The 18397-nt window shown below is 43.4% G+C and overlaps 1 protein-coding gene and 1 pseudogene across 4 annotated transcripts in view; one reads left to right on the top strand and one right to left on the bottom strand.

Annotated features, from left to right (window-relative positions):
- SIL1 (SIL1 nucleotide exchange factor) overlaps positions 1-18397 on the bottom strand; it is a 232413-nt gene that overhangs the window by 161227 nt on the left and 52789 nt on the right. Inside the window, exons 1-2 of one of the 4 annotated variants that reach the window (XM_036311826.1) lie at positions 8037-8170; positions 4970-5082 (exon numbers count right to left, since the gene is read on the bottom strand). In XM_036311826.1, the coding sequence (XP_036167719.1) occupies positions 4970-5082; positions 8037-8115 (192 nt within the window). In that variant the 5' untranslated portion in view covers positions 8116-8170. Of the gene's footprint in view, positions 1-4969; positions 5083-8036; positions 8171-18397 lie in introns of those variants that run through there. The other 3 variants (XM_036311829.1, XM_036311827.1, XM_036311828.1) reach the window with 3 other exon arrangements.
- On the top strand, positions 16949-17093 carry LOC118659507 (annotated as a pseudogene).

The raw sequence follows: 18397 nt of genomic DNA, 5'->3' as shown, positions 1-18397 counted from the left end.
CCACTAATAATAAGTATTTTCCATGGATTCCTCTTATGAACCCAAAACTGTGCTAGTTACTTTACATAGATTTCATTTTTTGTTTCCAACAATTCTAACCTCAAATTGGGAGGTAACAATGCATCTCTTTCAAGCAGTGCCCCAGCTCCAGATATGCATCCCCACCTGCCTGGGTTTCTCAGATACCATCTTTAATTAGATGTCAGAGGGAAGGTTAAGATGTTAAGTTGTTGATGATAACAATGTAAAGCCTAAGGATTTCACATTTTAACAAGAAATAAAGGCATGAAATTCAGATGGCAGGATTTTAGATCTTGTTAAGAACTGGTAAGGAAACTACCTTGGGCAAGAAGAGGCTTTCAAAATATGTCATAAGTAAAGAGAGGCACTCACTATAGCATAATAGTTAAGAACTCAAGCTCTGCATCAGATCACCTAAAGTTCAAATCCCAGTTTCTTGTGACATCAGGAAAGTTACTTAACTTTCTAAGCATCAGTTTCCACATTTGTGATGTGGAGATAATAACAACATTAGCTCGTACATCAGATGAAGTACTACCTTGTAAACCATTAGCCCTAGGTACACAGTAGCTGTTATTCTTATTACTTATAAAGGTAGTCATAGTTTCCAGATTAGATGAGTCTGTGCTATGATATCCAACAGAGACTACACCAGCCGTGGGCAAACTACGGCCCATGGGCCGGATCCGGCCCGTTTGAAATGAATAAAACTAAAAAAAAAAAAAGACCGTACCCTTTTATGTAATGATATTTACTTTGAATTTATATTAGTTCACACAAACACTCCAGCCATGCTTTTGTTCCGGCCCTCCGGTCCAGTTTAAGAATCCATTGTGGCCCTCGAGTCAAAAAGTTTGCCCACCCCTGGACTACACCATATGGCATCATTTAGGCAGATCAGGTTTAGGTTGTGGTCACCTAGGCAGCCTGGCCCCACAAACCCCACCTACCCCTTCAACCTGAAGTTTGCACAAATCTGAGCTCAAAGAAAACTAGGAACAGGAAAGAAAATGTGCTTGTCATACTAAAGTGCAGATAGACTGGCATGTGGCACCCTGCATTCTGAGGGCATGGACATCAAGCTTCCAACAGCTGAGTTTCTGAGGACAGACTCTGTCGGCCTCTTTCACCACTATATCCTCCATGCCTAGCAAAGGGCTTAGTTTATAATCACAGAACAAAGGAAGGAAGGAATGCCTCCTTCCCCTCTCACAAGCAAGTATGTCTTTTGGATGCCTTGGACTAAGACAAACCCAAATTAGCTGAGTCTGCTGGAAGCCAGGTCCTAGCCACACATTCCAGAAAAAGACCACCTTGTCCATTAAGTATCCAGAGCCTTTTTTTTTTTTCTAGATTTTTAAAATAAGGTTATCAGAGTAGGTTCAAGAAGGAGGGTTAGGAGAATCATGAAACACTGAGCCACATGCTTCAAGTCTGGCCAAACACTTTTGCAACAATCCTGTCACTGCTCAAAATGTTTTTTTTTCTATTTCCTCTTGCTATCACTTTTGAGCCAGATGTTAAGCCACAGCTACTCGTATACACGCACACACACACACACACACACACACACACACACACAGTCTATCATTATTTTACAGCATACCTCAGTTTTTAGTGGGGGTAATACAAAACTGATGCTCCTCTGTCTGATCACCAAATCTGGCTTTGGACTGTTTGCCCAAATCACATCTGGCAAGCACTGACAGAGGTTCAGTCATATGAATATACCATAAATTAGTCAGTTCAAGAAAAGAATTCCATAATAGGTTCTGAGGAATAGCAACATCATAGGGATGAGCTTGTAATGATAACAGCAGCTACCATTTACTAAGCCCTTACCATATGCCCAGCACTGGGCTAAAGTGCCTTCTGTGCCTCACAACTCGTCCAAGTTTCATCTGTGATGCACATACATTTATACTCATTTTACAGGTGAGTATGGATATGGGGCCTGTGAAAAGTCACAATGCTGGGTAAAGCGGAACAGAGATTTAAGGTCAGGACTGCCTGGCTCCAAAGCCCAGGCATCATTTCTGACTCACTTCTGTGTCATGTGTCCTAATGGCTGTACCCTGGATACTGAGGAAATGAAGTGAGGGCCATGAGATTAACTTAGCATGTTTATCAGCACAGCCCCCTTGCCAAGGGAGGGTTTTCATGGACCAAGTGAGAAACCACAGTCTCAAAGAAAAGAAAAAGCAAGACTAGCCTCTCTCTGCCTGGGCAGTGTCTTGAACAGGAGAGAAAGACCAAGAGGTGAGAGAAGCCAGACAGCCCTCGGTCAGCTCTGAAGTAAATCCCATGCTTTGGTGCCCTCTCAGCTGGCTTCTTAGGGGAGGCTCCCTTCCATGCTGAATCCTCAGCCCTCTCTTCTCCCTGACACCATCACTCCAAATACCAATTTCCTCTCAACTGACTGCAAGAAATCCCAGCTAAGGTGTTAGCTGACAACAGCTTACTATGTCACACTTCCTTGCGCTTGTATCTGTATAAGAAATTCTTAAATATCAAAGGCTTCAAGATCCAAGAGAATGAACATCTCTAATGGTAGGCTGATAGATGCTGTAATAGAGACAGACTGCCAGGGCAAGATTTTGGGACAGGAGTGTTTCTGACAGAGCCCTAAATTAAACCCTAGAAGCAGCTACTCCCTTACTGAAAATAATAGTTGACATTTACTAACCATCCATTGACCTGACTGTGCCAATCCCAAATGTTAGGTACTTTATATATAATCACATTTGATCTACACTAAAATCTTAAGAGGGACATACCAACCCTCTTAAGATAAGGAAACAAAGCTCAGAAATGGTCAAAGTGCCAAAAGGACGTTACCAAGGTCTGTGTTCCTTCCACTGGGTTCCACTACCTCCCTCATTACCACTTTTTTGAAGGTGCCTCTTATTCAGATAAATGCAACCATATCACTTCAGCATCTACACAGACCTAAGATATGGCACCTCAGGTGCCACAGCAAGAGCCAGGAAAGGAGGCTGACTCCAGATCATGCCATGATAGACACAGCCAACTTTTCCTGGGTGGCCATTAACCTTCACAAATGCCCTCAGGGAGGACAATTCCAGGTCTCCAGGAGCAGTTGTTGAACTCTGAAAAAAGGATCCTGACCATCCCCACCTCCCCCACTAACCACTTTCACTGTTGTGAAGGTGGCTGGCTGTATAATTTGGATTTTAAATGCCCCAGCAGGGCAGCAATTTTTACGGTATGAGAGAAAAGATGCTTCAACTCCTACTTGTGCATAGCACATGATGAAAGATGATGACAAATTGATATAGCTTAGGAACAGACATAAGGATAAAAGCAGCTTCTGGTGATGAAAGTCAGTATTAACATTTTTCTGAAACTAGAGTCAATAGAACTAATATATATAGGCCAGAATAATTATGGCTTTGAAAGCTTATCTATTTGGTTGGACTCTTATCCAAAAGGGACTTATTGACACACAGTCCTTAAGTAAATTCATCAGCATGCTTTTGTTAATTGTACATCTGCTAAAGCTCACAATGGGGAGCACCTGGATCCTTGTGAGATGCAGGTTTGGGGTAGGGGGAATAGCCCTAATCTCCTGAGACACTTGGGTGCTTTTCTGGGTCAGGTCAAAGACAGCCCCAACCCTCATGCTGTGGCCAGTCCCACCATCAGGGGCCAATGGAATCTCATTCTCATTTTTCTTGAAGAAGAGACCAAAACCCCAGTATCAACAAGATTAGTCAGAGGACATTAAAAGTTCAAAAGGATTCAAGACTCCTAACTGTACGTTGTCTCCTGCTCCTCAAAGTGGGGAGAAATGCAGAGAGAAAAATGACTTCAGAGAGAAGGTAGAAGCTTGTCACAAGTCAGAGGTGAACTTCAGCTGAGCTGGATTGTTATTAAATTAATCTCATTTGTCATTTGCACTTCAAGCCCTCCTGCTCCAAAGCTTCCAGCACTTTACCCACCATTTAGTGGGAGCCCCCGGGGTTAGGGAAGGTGGCCAGCAGTGGATGAAGCTGACAATCAAGGCTTCCCAAGAGAGGGAAAAAAGAGGGCACTGGGAGATGGTCAAGGGCAGGCTGTTACTGAGGCAGGCCAGGGGAAAGGGAGCCAGAAGCCTGCTCAAGCTCAGGACCTTCATGGGCATTTTGCTCCAGCCTGTGGCAATAACAGAAAGCAATGGGGTCTATGTTAATAAAGGGAGGCTGGGAAAGAGGATACAGAGTTACAGACAGACTTGAGAAAGCACAGGAAGAGAGAAGTAGAGGAAGAACCATTCTTGCATGGTGCTCAGCATACAATCAGCCAGCTTTGGAGAGAATCTTGACCTTCCCAGCTCTGCCACAAACTGGTTGTATGATTTTGGCCAAGTTATTTAAAATCTCTGAATCTTAGTCTCCTCTTTCTCAAAATGAGGATAACAATTGTAGTTGTCTATTTCATAGTATTATTGGGGAGGGGTAAATGAGAATAGACATAAAGCACTTAATGACAACGCCTAGTACATGGTAAACTTCTTATTATTAAAACTAGAGGCCTGCTGCATGAAATTCGTGCAAGGGGCTCGGCCCCCACCACCACAGTGGCTGCCTCAGCCTCCGCCACCATCTCAGCCGCCTCTGCCTCGGCCCCCATCACCGCAGCTTCGTCCAGAAGGTCGTCCAGAAGGACGTTTGGAAGGATGTCTGGCCTAATTAGCATATTATGCTTTTATTACTATAGATTATTATCATCACCACCATATGTTCCCCAAAGGGAAATTATATCATGAAGTTTAAACAGAGGTCAGGGGATTCAGGGATAGAGGGAAAGAAATACACAGACGCCATGACTCAGCGCTGGTCACATTCATATAAGAATCATAAAAGCTCACCCCACTTCCACAGCAGCCCTGGTGGCATAGAGGCTTTTTTGGACCAAAAAAAGATCCCTCTTCTGATAAGGTACTTACTTGGTTCTGATGACTGAAGCAGAAGGTGAAGCAGGAGGCTATCAGTAGTCCAAGCAGCATGCCCAGAGGAGCCATCCTAGATAGGGGCAGGCCCTGAAGAGGCATAAAGAGACCTGATGAATATAAACACAGAAAACAGAAGATCAATAGGAAGCTCGTGCCTAATTCCCTGATGCCTGATCCCCCAGCACTGTGATTCCCATGATGTCACTTGTCCAATGAATGTCATGTCAGACATTTCCCACATAGAGGTATTATAGGTCTTCTACCACAGGAATAGATCAATGTGAATGAAGCCTCCATCTCTGATAAGGAGTCCAGCCACCCAAGGGGAGACATGCCTTTGTTGGAACTAAGCCACCAGAACTCTTACATGAGCTGTAACAGCCCTGGTCCCTTCCTTCCTCATTATCAACTTATCAGGTTGTACTGGGTGGTACTGGCTATGGTAAGGAGAAAAGGAAACTAACCCTTGATTGGTATGTGGACAGACATGGGCCCAAATCTGCATAACCCTTTATAACCATTGACTTCTAAACCATACCTGCAGTTATTCCTGAAGACAGATGCCATCAGCATCCCTAAACCAACATAGTTCAATATTCTCAAGCTACAAAGCCTTTCACATCACTTTTCAAACAACCAGACAAATAAAAGTACAGACCCTAATAGCTGTTAAAATTAAAATGACACAAAAATAAAAGATATCCCATGTTCATGGATTGGAGAGTTAAGGTTACAATACTACCAAAGCAATATGGAGATTCAATGCAATCCCTATCAAAATTCCAATGATTTTTTTTTTTTTTTTTTAAAGAAGTGAAGAAAACTATCCTAAAATATATGTGGAATTTCACAGCCAAAAAATCTTGGAGAAAAAAAAAAGTTGGAGGACTCACACTTCCTGATTTCAAAACTTACTACAAAGCTATAGTAATGGAAACAGTATGGTACTGCATGAGGACAGACATATGAACCAATAGGATACAATTCCAGAGCCCAGAAATAACCACATATATGGTCAATTATTTTCATCAAGGTTGCCAAGAACATTCAATACAGAAAGAACAGACTCTTAAACAAACTGTCCTGGGACAATTGGATATCCACATGCAAAATAATGAACTGGACAACCCTGGTCTGTGTGGCTCAGCTGGATGGGCATTGTCCCATGCACTGAAAGGTGGCTGGTTTGATTCCCAATCAGGGCGCATGCCAGGATTATAGGCTCGATCCCTGGTATGAGGCATGCAGGAGGCAGCCAATTGATACGGCTCTCACATCCATGTTTCTCTACCTCCCTCCCTCTCTAAAAATCAATTTTAAAAATCTTTAAAAAGAAAAAAAAATGAAGTGGACCCTTCCTTTACACCATATACAAAAAAGTAACTCAATATGTGTTAATAGCCCTGTGGCCCAGTTGGTTGGGCATCATCCCATGCACCAAATGGTACTGGTTCAATTCCTGGTCAGGGCACATGCCTGGGTTGCGGGCTCAATCCCAGGCTCAATCCCTGCTTGGGGATGTGCAGGAGACAGCCAATCGATGTTCTGCTCTCACATCGATGTATGTCTCTCTCTCTCTCTCTCTAAAAATCAATAAAAAATCTTTAAAAAGTAACTCAAAATGGATCAAAGACCTAAATTTAAGAAGAAAACATAGAGGAAATCATAATAACCTTAGATTTGGAAGTAGTTTCTTAAATATGACACCAAAAACATAGTTGATAAAAGAAAAAATAGATAAATTAAACTCCATCAAAATTAAAATACTTTTGTGTATCAAAGGACAATATCAAGGGAATGAAAAGACAACTCACAAAATGGGAGAAAATATTTGCAAATCACATATCTGATCAAAGTTTAATACCCAGAATATATGAACAGCTCAAGAAAAAAGACAAGCAACCCAAATTAAAATGGACAAAGGATTTTCTCTAAAAAAGATACACAAATGCCAACAGGGATATGAAAAGATTATCAACATCATTAATCACTGAGGAAATACAAATCAAAGCCACAATTCGATAACACTTTAAATCCACTAAAATTAAACAACAATAAAAAAAATAAAGCAATAAATGTTAACAAGGATGTAGAGAAACTGAAACTCTCATACATAGCTGGTGGAAATACAAAATGGTACAGCTGCTATAGGACACAATTTGGCAGCTTCCCAAAAATCAAAGCATAGAATTACCATATGATCCAGTAATTCCAGCCGTAGGTATATATTCTACACAAAAGATATGAAAACAGTGACTCAAACATATACTTCCATGTGAATGTTAACAGTATTATTCACAATAGCTAAAAGGTGGAAATAGATAAGAGAACGATGTCTTCCGCAGAGTGAGGGAATGACTCAGCATAGGAAACCAGGGTGGCTGCCCAGACCCTTTTAAAAAATTTGTCTGTTGTCTAGCCGGCTTGTTTCAGTGGATAGAGTGTCTGCCTGCGGACTAAAGGGTTGCATGTTTGATTTCGGTCAAGGGCATATGCCTGGGTTGCGGGCTTGATCCCCAGTAGAGGGTGTGCAGGAGGCAGCTGATCAATGATTCTCTCTCATCACTGATGTTTCTATCTCTCTCTTCCTCTCTGAAATCAATAAAAATATATTTTAAAAATATATCCTATCCCTAAGTAAAAAACAACAAAACTTTAAAAAATAAATAAAAATAAAAGATTTTTGTGTTGATCACTCAGACCCAATACACCTCATTAGGCAATTTACTCAATAGAGGCTTAATTATGGGAAAACATTTCTTAGGAGTATGATGTTTACCTTTTCTCTTTCCTGTTCTTACCACACTTTTCCATGTTCCATCTCAATAAATTGGTCCTGTGACATAATTGGACAAAAGCCCTGCCTGCATCCACTCTCAGAAGTTATTACCCACTTGCCCAGCTCACCCTTTCACCCCTTTTCAGGGGCAGACGGAATCTTTCCCTAAGGACATCTGGAGCCATGAAAGAAAACAGCCCTGCTGGACCAGCACTAAGCTAAAAAAGCACAGCCAAATGGAAAAGCAAAGGCTTGGGTGCTATAAATAGCTGCTACACTCACCCAGCAGCAAAAGCCTTTGCTTTCTGCCAGCTTCTCCCCTCCTTTTTTGTCGACAAAATGGATCGGCTGAGTGCCACATGAGCTTCCCTCAGCAACCTGGCTCCCTGGGGCACCAATCACACTGAAAGACAGGGAATGAGTTCACAGCATGGCACTAGGTTCTGGACAGGTGCCTGGCCATGCCTTGGTGTGAGGAGGGTGGGGGACCAGGCTGGATGAGGATGAACAAGGGAACGAGGCTTCCACATCAGGAGTGAGAAAGTTGGAAAGGGAGATGAATTCCAAGATACCTTTCTTACCCCTGTGGCCTTGGCTGTGGGGAAAAGGGGAATAAAAAAATGAAAGTGGGGACTCACAACATTATGAGGACAACATACAATAAGAGAGAACAAAGAATATCCCAAAGTCACAGATTTCCTGTCCCCTACATGAGATTATTCATGTGTGTGTGTGTGTGTGTGTGTGTGTGTGTGTGTGTGTGTATATATATATATATATATATATATATATATATATATATATATATGCATGTACACACACAGTTAGATGCTCCCTCCTGATAATAATAAACACTGAAACTGGTTCTGAGGAAAAAAGATGAGGAGGAAGAGATAAATGAGAATAAAGAAGTCACGGGCAAAGAATAAAAATTAACAGGAGCAGGAGGCCCAGAAGGGACACAGGAAGAAGAGACCGGGGGCAAATGATTCACAAACAGCAGCTTCCTCACTCCTAGAGCCGTAAGGGGAGTGGGGGAAAAGAGAAATGGCAGCTTCTACAGGGCTCCCAGAGCCTCCATCCCCCCCCCAACCGCCCCCCCCCACACACACACACACGTGCAAACTCAGAAGCATTTTCTGCCAATACTAAGAATGAGAGATCAATTGCAAATGGATCCTTCATTTCCACCTGACCAACGAATGCACTGCCTCCATATATTTTTTCCATGAAACAGGGAGAGAGAATATGGAGGGTGGGTAGGTGCATGGGAGAAGCGAGGCTGGGAGAAAAGTGTGACACAGTTTCCCAAGCTTTGCAGGGGGCACCAGAGGGTACGTAGGCATGGGTAATGGTGTCCTCTATCCTCTTAAGACCTGCCCTGTATCCATGTCACCTGGTCTCCTCCGTATTCAGGATATAGCAGGTGGAGAGCAAATATTTTTCCTGGGCTTTATGTTGGGGGTAGGGGGAAAGAGGAAAACGGGAAGTGGCACACAGGTATGTTCTGCCAGGATGGTCCACCTCATCAAGCAGAGACCTGGACAGCAACAGCAACAAAAGCCTAAGATCCTGACAAAAATAAAGCCAAAGTCATGGCATCCCACTGAGGCATAATTTGGCACACAACCTGAGGTTAGTGCCCTCCCCAAACCACTTACCACCCACTAACCCTGGTTCACCTAATCATCTGCCCCTGCACACCAGCAGAACAAACCCTCCCATCTGTCATCCTTGGCTCTCAATTGAGGACAGACCTACACCTTTACATTTATGTCCTTCTTCTGACTTAAAACACTATCATTCAGTACAAGGGAACATATTTCAATGTTCCATCAGTAATTCTTTCCTTAAATATTCTTGGGCTTTGGGACAAAAGAGATAATAGGGTACTTGAGATGACCATTTTCCTCTCAAAACCGGCCATTTGTAGGCTGTACCTCCACTTAAATTGAGGCTGGATGTTCTCAGCCATTTGAATTGCCAGTTTACTGCAGCCGGAGCAGATGATAGGGACATGGGTGGGAGGCAGCCCATGGACTGGCTAGCCCTTACCTCCCTTGGCGCATCATGTCCTCCACTCAATTCAGACAGGACTGAGGGAGGGGACTGGGCCCTATGTAAATAAGACATCTTCCCATAACTTTTGTCTTCTCTCAAGGCAGGAAAGGATGTAGGAAGCCAACAAAGGGAGGAAGACTGGGACTGCTGGCAGACCCCATCGACAGTGGTTGCCCTCCAGTCTCAGGACTGGAATACAGGGAGAACATGAAAAGGTCACAAGTATCCTCAGTAGGCAGAGCAACCTCAGCAGCCTGCCTAGGAGCACTTGGAACTCCACCTTATAAAATGTACACATTCTTAACCTACAGCGTATGTCCATGTATTTGTTTCCCCAATTCTTTTGGGAAAAGTAAAAGAGCAAGAATTCCTACATTCATCTTATAAGGAGAAAATTAAAGCAAAGAGATAAAACCATTAGGTAGAAAGTGTAGTACCTGGATTTAAAATCAGACAGACCTAAGGCCAATTCTTGGCTCTGCCAATCCCTAACTATGTGACCTTGGATACTACTTCACAAGGCCTCAGTTTTTTCATCTGTAAAATGGATATATAAGGGCTCTTAATTCAAAAAAATGTTGGGGAGGATTAAATAAAACAATGCATGGAAAGTTCTTGGTACAATACCTGACACCTAGTTATCACACCTCATTAGAGCAGAGATGATGACTTTCCCCTGGACCCAAAGGCAGTCAGGCCCAGGCCAGATACCCTGGAGCCACTCTTCAGAGCTCCTGCCTCCTGCAGAATCTACACACCCTCTAGCTGGCTCCACACCTCAAACTTTAGGACCAAAGCCTTTGTTGGGTATCTACTCCAGGAGGAAAAGGAAACAAATGTTAGAGAAAGACACTCTGATCCCCGCCACAGCTAAAAACAGAGACCCAAGCCAGTTTTTGCCTGAGCCCCATGGCAGACCCAGCCCACTCAGTGCTTTTCACAGCATACTAATGTCCAGAGATCCTCAACACAATTATATTGTAATGCCAGCTGCAGGAACAGCTGTAAAACAATCTTCTGCTTTACAAACTGAAAGTTAGAAGATGAGCTCTTCCCACACACACACATTTATTGCTATTTATGGGCTGCACAAACTCATATAAACATACACACACACACATACACACAGTCACTCACCTCTACACAAACAGAAACTCACTGCCTAATTTGAGCAGGCAAATATGAAGCGGAAGAAACAATGGAAAGAGAACACTGAAAGGACAGTCCTGACAACAGAGAACAATGTGCAATGGCTAAAAAAAAGAAATGGATTTTTAAAGAATAATTTGAAAGAGAAATAAATTTGGAATAGTCAGACAAACAGGCTTCTCCCTGTTTAAACTAAACAAAAAGTCAGTAAGTAGACAGCAATTAAAAGAGCCTTTGAGGAGAGAAACCAAGATGGCGGCATAGGTAAACACCGGAGTTTGCTGCCTCGAACAACCACTTCAAAAATACAACTAAAAGATGGAAAAGACATCATCCAGAACCACAGGAAGGCTGGCTGAGTGGAAATTCTACAACTGGAAGGAAAGAGAAAAGCATACCAAGACTCAGAGGAGGCGCAGTGCGGAAGTAAAATACTAAGGTGTGGAGGTGCATGCGGAGCGGGCTGGCAGCTGAGGGCGTGGTTGTCGTTTTCAATCTGGAGGGAGTCTCAGATTCTGAGCTCCAGTTCCGGGCAAGTCTCTAGGGACCCAGACTCATAGGGGAGAAGCGGGACTGTCTGGCATTGGTCAGAACTCGAGGGCAGCTTTCTCTCGGAGGAGCTTGTAGCGATTACCGGGACATTGAGAAGCAGAGCCTCTGAGAGCAGGACTGAGAGCAGCCATAACTGCTAGCTCCACCCTGTTGATCCCGTGGGACCTGCCCCGCCGAAGACCTGCAGGGAGGCTTTTGCTGGATAGCCTCAGGCAAAGGCTAGATTAGAACCTCCCTAGAGATCCAGGAGCCAGGAAACCCAGAGGTCAAAGTGGGACCATCCAGTTTACAGCTCCGTGGAACCATAAAGGACACACTCAGGGGGCAGACTCAGGGAGCACCAAAGCCCCATTGAAGCAAGTCTTGCCCCAGAGGGGTGCCTCCAGCACAGAAGTTCTCCCATTACAGACACAGCTGATTCTCACAGCCAATTGACCTGGAAGTCAATTCCTCCCAGTGATACCTACAACAATCAAGGCTTAACTACAACAAGACTGTGCACAAAGACCACAAGGGGGTGCACCAAGAGTGTCCTCCTCAGGTAATTGGGGAAGCTGAACCACTGGGCCCTAGAGGACACTTAGCACAGAAAACCACTTTATCAACACAGGGAAGCATAAAAAATGCGGAGACAAAGAAAAAGGACACAAATGACAGGAATGGAGGAAAGCAAACTACTGGATATAGAGTTCAAAACCACACTTTTAAGGTTTTTCAAGAATTTTCTAGAAACTGCCAATAAGCTTAATGAGATCTACAAGAAACCTAATGAGACCCTCAAGGTTGTGATAAAGGACCAACTAGAAATTAAGCATACACTGACTGAAATAAAGAATATTATACAGACTCCCAACAGCAGGCTAGAGGATTGCAAGAATCAAGTCAACGATTTGAAATACGAAGAAGCAAAAAACACCCAACCAGAAAAGCAAAATGAAAAAAGAATCCAAAAATACAAAGATAGTGTAAGGAGCCTCTGGGACAGCTTCAAGCATACCAACATCAGAATTATAGGGGTGCCAGAAGAAGAGAGAGAGCAAGATATTGAAAACCTATTTGAAGAAATAATGACAGAAAACTTCCCCTACCTGGTGAAAGAAATAGACTTACAAGTCCAGGAAGCGCAGAGAACCCCAAACAAAAGGAATCCAAAGAGGACCACACCAAGACACATCATAATTAAAATGCCAAGAGCAAAAGACAAAGAGAGACTCTTAAAAGCAGCAAGAGAAAGAAAATCAGTCACCTACAAGGAAGTACCCATACGAATGTCAGCTGATTTCTCAACAGAAACTTTGCAGGCCAGAAGGGAGTGGCAAGAAATATTCAAAGTGATGAATACCAAGAATCTACAAGCAAGATTACTTTACCCAGCAAAGCTATCATTCAGAATTGAAGGTCAGATAAAGAGCTTCACAGATAAGAAAAAGCTAAAGGAGTTCATCACCACCAAACCAGGATTATATGAAATGCTGAAAGGTATCCTTTAAGAAGAGGAAGAAGAAGAAAAAGGTAAAGATACAAATTGTGAACAACAAATACACATCTATCAACAAGTGAATCTGAAAATCAAGTGAATAATCTGATGAACAGAATGAACTAGTGATTATAATAGAATCAGGGACATAGAAAGGGAGTGGACTGGCTATTCTTGGGGGGGAAAGGGGTGAGAGGGATGCGGGAAGAGACTGAACAAAAATCGTGCACCTATGGATGAGGACAGTGGGAGGGGAGTGAGGGAGGAGGGTGGGGTGGGAACTGGGTGGAGGGGAGTTATGGGGGGAAAAAAGAGGAACAAATGTAATAATCTGAACAATAAAGATTTAATTTAAAAAAATTAAAAAATAAAAAATAAATAAAAGAGCCTTTGAACAGCAAAAGAATGTGGCTTCTAACCTGTCCAACCCGTACCTGGCCAGAAGGTTGGACTTGGACCATCCTTAAACCACTGACCACTTATGTAATGGGAACAGTATCTGCCCCAAATATTAAAGTCAAGACTCAGACCAAGCACATGGGGACTGCTCTCAACAAATCCAAGGTACCTAAGAGGGAAAGTGTGCAGCGCCAGCACAGCCAAGGATTCGGTGAGCCTGAGGCAGGGCAGGGCGAAGGATTAAAGAAAAGACAAAGAGAAATATAGCTGGGGCTCAGTGTACCGCCTGTGCCTGGATGAGGCCACAGAGAAGGATGCAGCCAGTAAGCTGAGGCTTTATTTTATAGTCAGAGAAAAATAAGGTAGAGGTCAACATAGTTACAATGTTCTTGTGAGTTTCACTTGTTTTGGCAGCGCTTGCTGCATCTCCCACAGCCCATTAGCTACCTAGGAAGGATCTAGGGGGCAGCCATAAGGTCAAGCTTAATTATGCTAAGAGGGCTCCGCCCTCTAAGTTGGACTTGTTTGTGGCTCTGCCACAGGTCAATCTGAGGCTTAACTCTAGAGCCACGCCCTATAGCAGTGGTTCTCAACCTTCTGGCCCTTTAAATGCAGTTGCTTATGTTGTGACCCAACCATAAAATTATTTTCGTTGCTACTTCATAACTGTAATGTTGCTACTGTTATGAATCGTAATGTAAATATCTGATATGCAGGATGGTCTTAGGTGACCCCTGTGAAAGGGTCATTCAACCACCAAAGGGGTCGCGACCCACAGGTTGAGAACCGCTGCCCTATAGAAAAGTAATTAGAGGAGGTTGGTGGAGGATAGAAAGTTCACAACTAGCCGAAACCGGTTTGGCTCAGTGGATGGAGCGTCAGCCTGCAGACTGAAGGGTCCCAGGTTCGATTCCAGTCAGGGGCATGTGCCTGGGTTGCGGGCACATCCCCGGTAGGAGATGTGCAGGAGGCAGCTGATCGATGTTTCTCTCTCATCGATGTTTCTAACTCTCTATCTCTCTCCCTTCCTCTCTGTAAAAAATCAATAAAATATATTTAAAAAAAAAAACAAAAACGAAAGTTCACAACTAACCCACGCCTCTGCCTGACCAGAGAGCTACAAAGCCAAAATCCACTTCTGCAGCCTGCAAGGGAGAGCCTAAGAAGGGCCTTTCCAGTGGCAACACAGGAAAAAGTATTGACTCCACATGGAAGAGAGCACATGGAACCAAAAAGGTCTCCACAGGCCCAGCTACAACTGGAGCCCTAGAAGAAGCGCAACACGGGATGGAATGAAATAGGAATGTGGCATTCCTGGTCCCTCCTCAGTACTCTACACTCCAAAAAGTAGGGGATATAACCAATCTTATCCCTATCCCAGTAGGGAAGAGGACAGATCTTCAAGAACATAGCTAAGCATATTAGCAAAAACTGCAATCTCAAAGACAAAAGACAGTGGTTCCATCCAAAAGAAATCAAGTGATAAACAGTGACTAAATAAAAGGGAGTCCAGCTTAGCCCTTTCCAGACCTGTCCTACTCAGTCACAGCTCTCAAAGAATCTGAATGCTGGAACAAAGCTTAAAACTCATTCTTCATTTGGACTGCTAATGATCCAGAAGACACAGCAAGCACTCAAAATCTATTTATATAAAAAATGACCAGAGTTCAATGCCTTTAGGCACATAGCTTGTCAGTGGATCCAGGAAGGCCCTGGCAACTGCATACCTATTAAAGACAAAAAGGTAGTGAGAGCTAATGCAGCACAAGAATTTTGGTGTCATCAAAACAGAGGTAATAACTGAGGCAACAAGCATAAAATCCCTGTCTCCGGGAGAAACTTTAGAGAGAAACAATGTGCTAAGAAAGGTCTTCAAGGCAGGGCTTGAGGTTAGAAAAAGAAAAAGGAGCAACAAGGAACAACAAGAATAGTGAAGAATTAAACGGTCAAGAGAGGAGAAAATCAAGTTATGGGCAACAATGTCAAGAGATCAGTTAGAGCGAGGATGAAAAAATCCCCTGGATTTGGCAATGAGGCTGCCAGGAGACCTTCAAAAGAGAGTACAAGTTGGCATTGGTGGTATAGTAGTGAGCACAGCTGCCTTCCAAAAGAGGATACACATGTGAAGAAACAGAGACACATGAGTAGAACACTTTGAAATGTCGAGTGGGTCCACTGAAGTTTGGAGATTTGGAGCCACTTCTCTAAATCCACGTTTTCCCCCCAACATTTTCACTAGTCATAAAAATAACAGAGAAAAAAAGTGACTCCAGTGGTCCTACAGAGGTATTCTCTGATGCCATATAATAAGTTCCTATGATGGTGTAGAGCTACCTCTCAACACACGAATCCTTGGACAGTGGTGGGCACATTCACACCAGCAGAGAGAGGGGCAGGGAAGCAAACTCTACAAGAGCAAACTCCCATCAGACAAAACTCCACCTTCTCTGAGCTTTCAGCCATGCCTCAGACTGCTCAGAAGCTTTAGTCCTTATACTTGTTAGAGCTGTACTAATCGTAATTGTAACACCTGCAGGGAGGGATGGAGAGAAATACCCGTGACACCTAGTCCCCTAGTATTCAAATGCAGTATCTGGGCAGCCCAGAGGAAAATAAATTATGTCATATAATAACATAGTCAACATTTACAGAGCACTTTCTATGCAAAGTTCTAAACCAGCGGTTCTCAACCTGTGGGTCGCGACCCTTTCACAGGGGTCACCTAAGACCATCGGAAAACACATATATAATTACATATTGTTTTTGTGATTAATCACTATGCTTTAATTATGTTCAATTTGTAACAATGAAATTGGGGGTCACCACAACATGAGGAACTGTATTAAAGGGTTGCAGCATTAGGAAGGTTGAGAACCACTGTACGCATTTGCTCGCCCCACCATCCTCTGATGGGGATCTAATATGCTGCTCATGTTGCCCATGAGGGAACTGAAATTCAGAGGGGTTAAGTAACCTGACCAAGTTTACACAACCAGAGACTAGTAGGGTCAGGATTCTAAACCAGTTTGGTCCCAAAACTCATCTTCTTTCCACAGACCATGCTGCCGTTCTGTGGTCTATGAAACCAGCCACAGAAACTGGACTCATTCTATTTCTTCTCCAACAGTGAGAATAAAAAGGCATACATTTTGTATCAGGAGAGAAATTTTTAAATGAGCCTAACAGGGCCTTCTTGTAGAGAGACCCACCTCTCCCCAAGTTTCTGCACATCACACACATGCACATGTGTGCACATGCATACACACATATTTTGATTATTGAATGTCCTTGGCTCAGCCCTGACCACAGCAGAGGCACACACATTTAAGAGGAAGAATGCCCGTAACTCAAATTGCATCGAGGTCACTGGCACCCTGTACGGCTTGACCTCTTCACCTTCCATCATTCAGGTTTCCCAGCTGTACAGAAAGCAAAAGCATCCTTGCTCCCCCTCACAGAGCCCAGCACCATGCACTCCCCTCATATATACCTAACTGTTTGGAAAGAACTCATCAGGGAGGAAAAGAGACCTATATGGGGTAAAAGTTGGCCAAGAACCCCCTGGCAGTGGGCAAGGAGACACTTGATTGATGGTGTTGCTGTTATATAAATCAGGGGCAACGCAGATGTACAGTCCTTAGTTCATCCTAGCTTGATGTCTGTATCGGTTGCCAGAGGTGTTTCATGCCTGAGGTAAATAAATAATTAAATAAGTTGGCCAAGACAATATCCAAGCTCATTTCCAACTAGTCTATAATCCTGATATGCCATTATTCCCCATCCAGAAAATATACAGGACAAGATTATTTTTACATGGCAGATAAAGAAAATGGAGCCCAAAAGGTGAATGGGGCTTACCTAAGCTCACCAGTAACTAGCCAGGGAAATTACAGAAATACCCCAGACCTGGCCAATGTACTTTCCAGTAGGCCGTAGATTGCAAGTTCCTAGTAGATTGTGGGCAAGGAGACCAATTCCTTATACTTGTTTCCTGGCCATGACTGAGGTCCTGAGAGTGATAGGACTGTGTCTGATGATATCAACAAATGCTACCAGAAGCTCCTCTCTACTCCACCTCCACTCCCATGTAATGAAAATGTGGGCTCTGGATTTTGACCCAGGTCTCCCCAAGTAGTTATGGGACTTTGTGCTAGGGGCTTAACCTCCCCAAGATTCAATTCCTTCATCTGAAAAGACACTGCAGTAACTACTTTGTAAGATGGTTGTCAGTATTGAAATGATTTGAAGCATACAGCACAGTGCCTGACACAAAGTGAGGACTCAAGAAGCTTGTATCAACTATTGTTAGAGCATATTCTAAGCCAGTGGTTCTCAACCTTCCTAATGCCACGACCCTTTAATATAGTTCCTCATGTTGTGGTGACCCCCAACCATAAAATTATTTTCGTTGCTACTTCATAACTGTAATTTTGCTACTGTTATGAATCATCATGTAAATATCTGATATGCAGGATGTATTTTCATTGTTACAAATTGAACATAATTAAAGCATAGTGATTAATCACTAAAACAATATGTAATTATATGTGTGTTTTCCAATGGTCTTAGGCGACCCCTGTGAAAGGGCCGTTCGACCCCCAAAGGGGTCGCGACCAACAGGTTGAGAACCGCTGTTCTAAGCAAAGGTCAAGATAAACAAATGCAGCGAAAGCTTCACCCTCATCAAAAGTTGTCTTCTTGGAAACCAAGATGGCGGCATAGGAAACACCGAAATTGCTGCCTTCTACAACAACTTCAAAAATACAACAAAAAGACAAAACGGACATCATCCAGAACTACAGGAAGGCTGGCTGAGCGGAAATTCTACAACTAAAAGGAAAGAGAAAAGCACTCTGAGACTCAGGAGCTGCTAAAGTAAAGTGCAAAGGTATGGAGGCTCGAGCGCGCACACGCCTGCGCGGAAAGGGGCTGGTACCTGAGGACACGGTGGTCTTTTTGAATCGGGAGGGAGTCACAAGCTCCCGACTGCTCTGAACTCCGGTTC

The sequence above is a fragment of the Myotis myotis genome, unplaced genomic scaffold (assembly GCF_014108235.1).
Source record: "Myotis myotis isolate mMyoMyo1 unplaced genomic scaffold, mMyoMyo1.p scaffold_m19_p_6, whole genome shotgun sequence".
Taxonomy (NCBI): domain Eukaryota; kingdom Metazoa; phylum Chordata; class Mammalia; order Chiroptera; family Vespertilionidae; genus Myotis; species Myotis myotis.
Note: the sequence above shows the minus strand (reverse complement) of the source record. Positions and strands in the feature narration are given on the sequence as shown.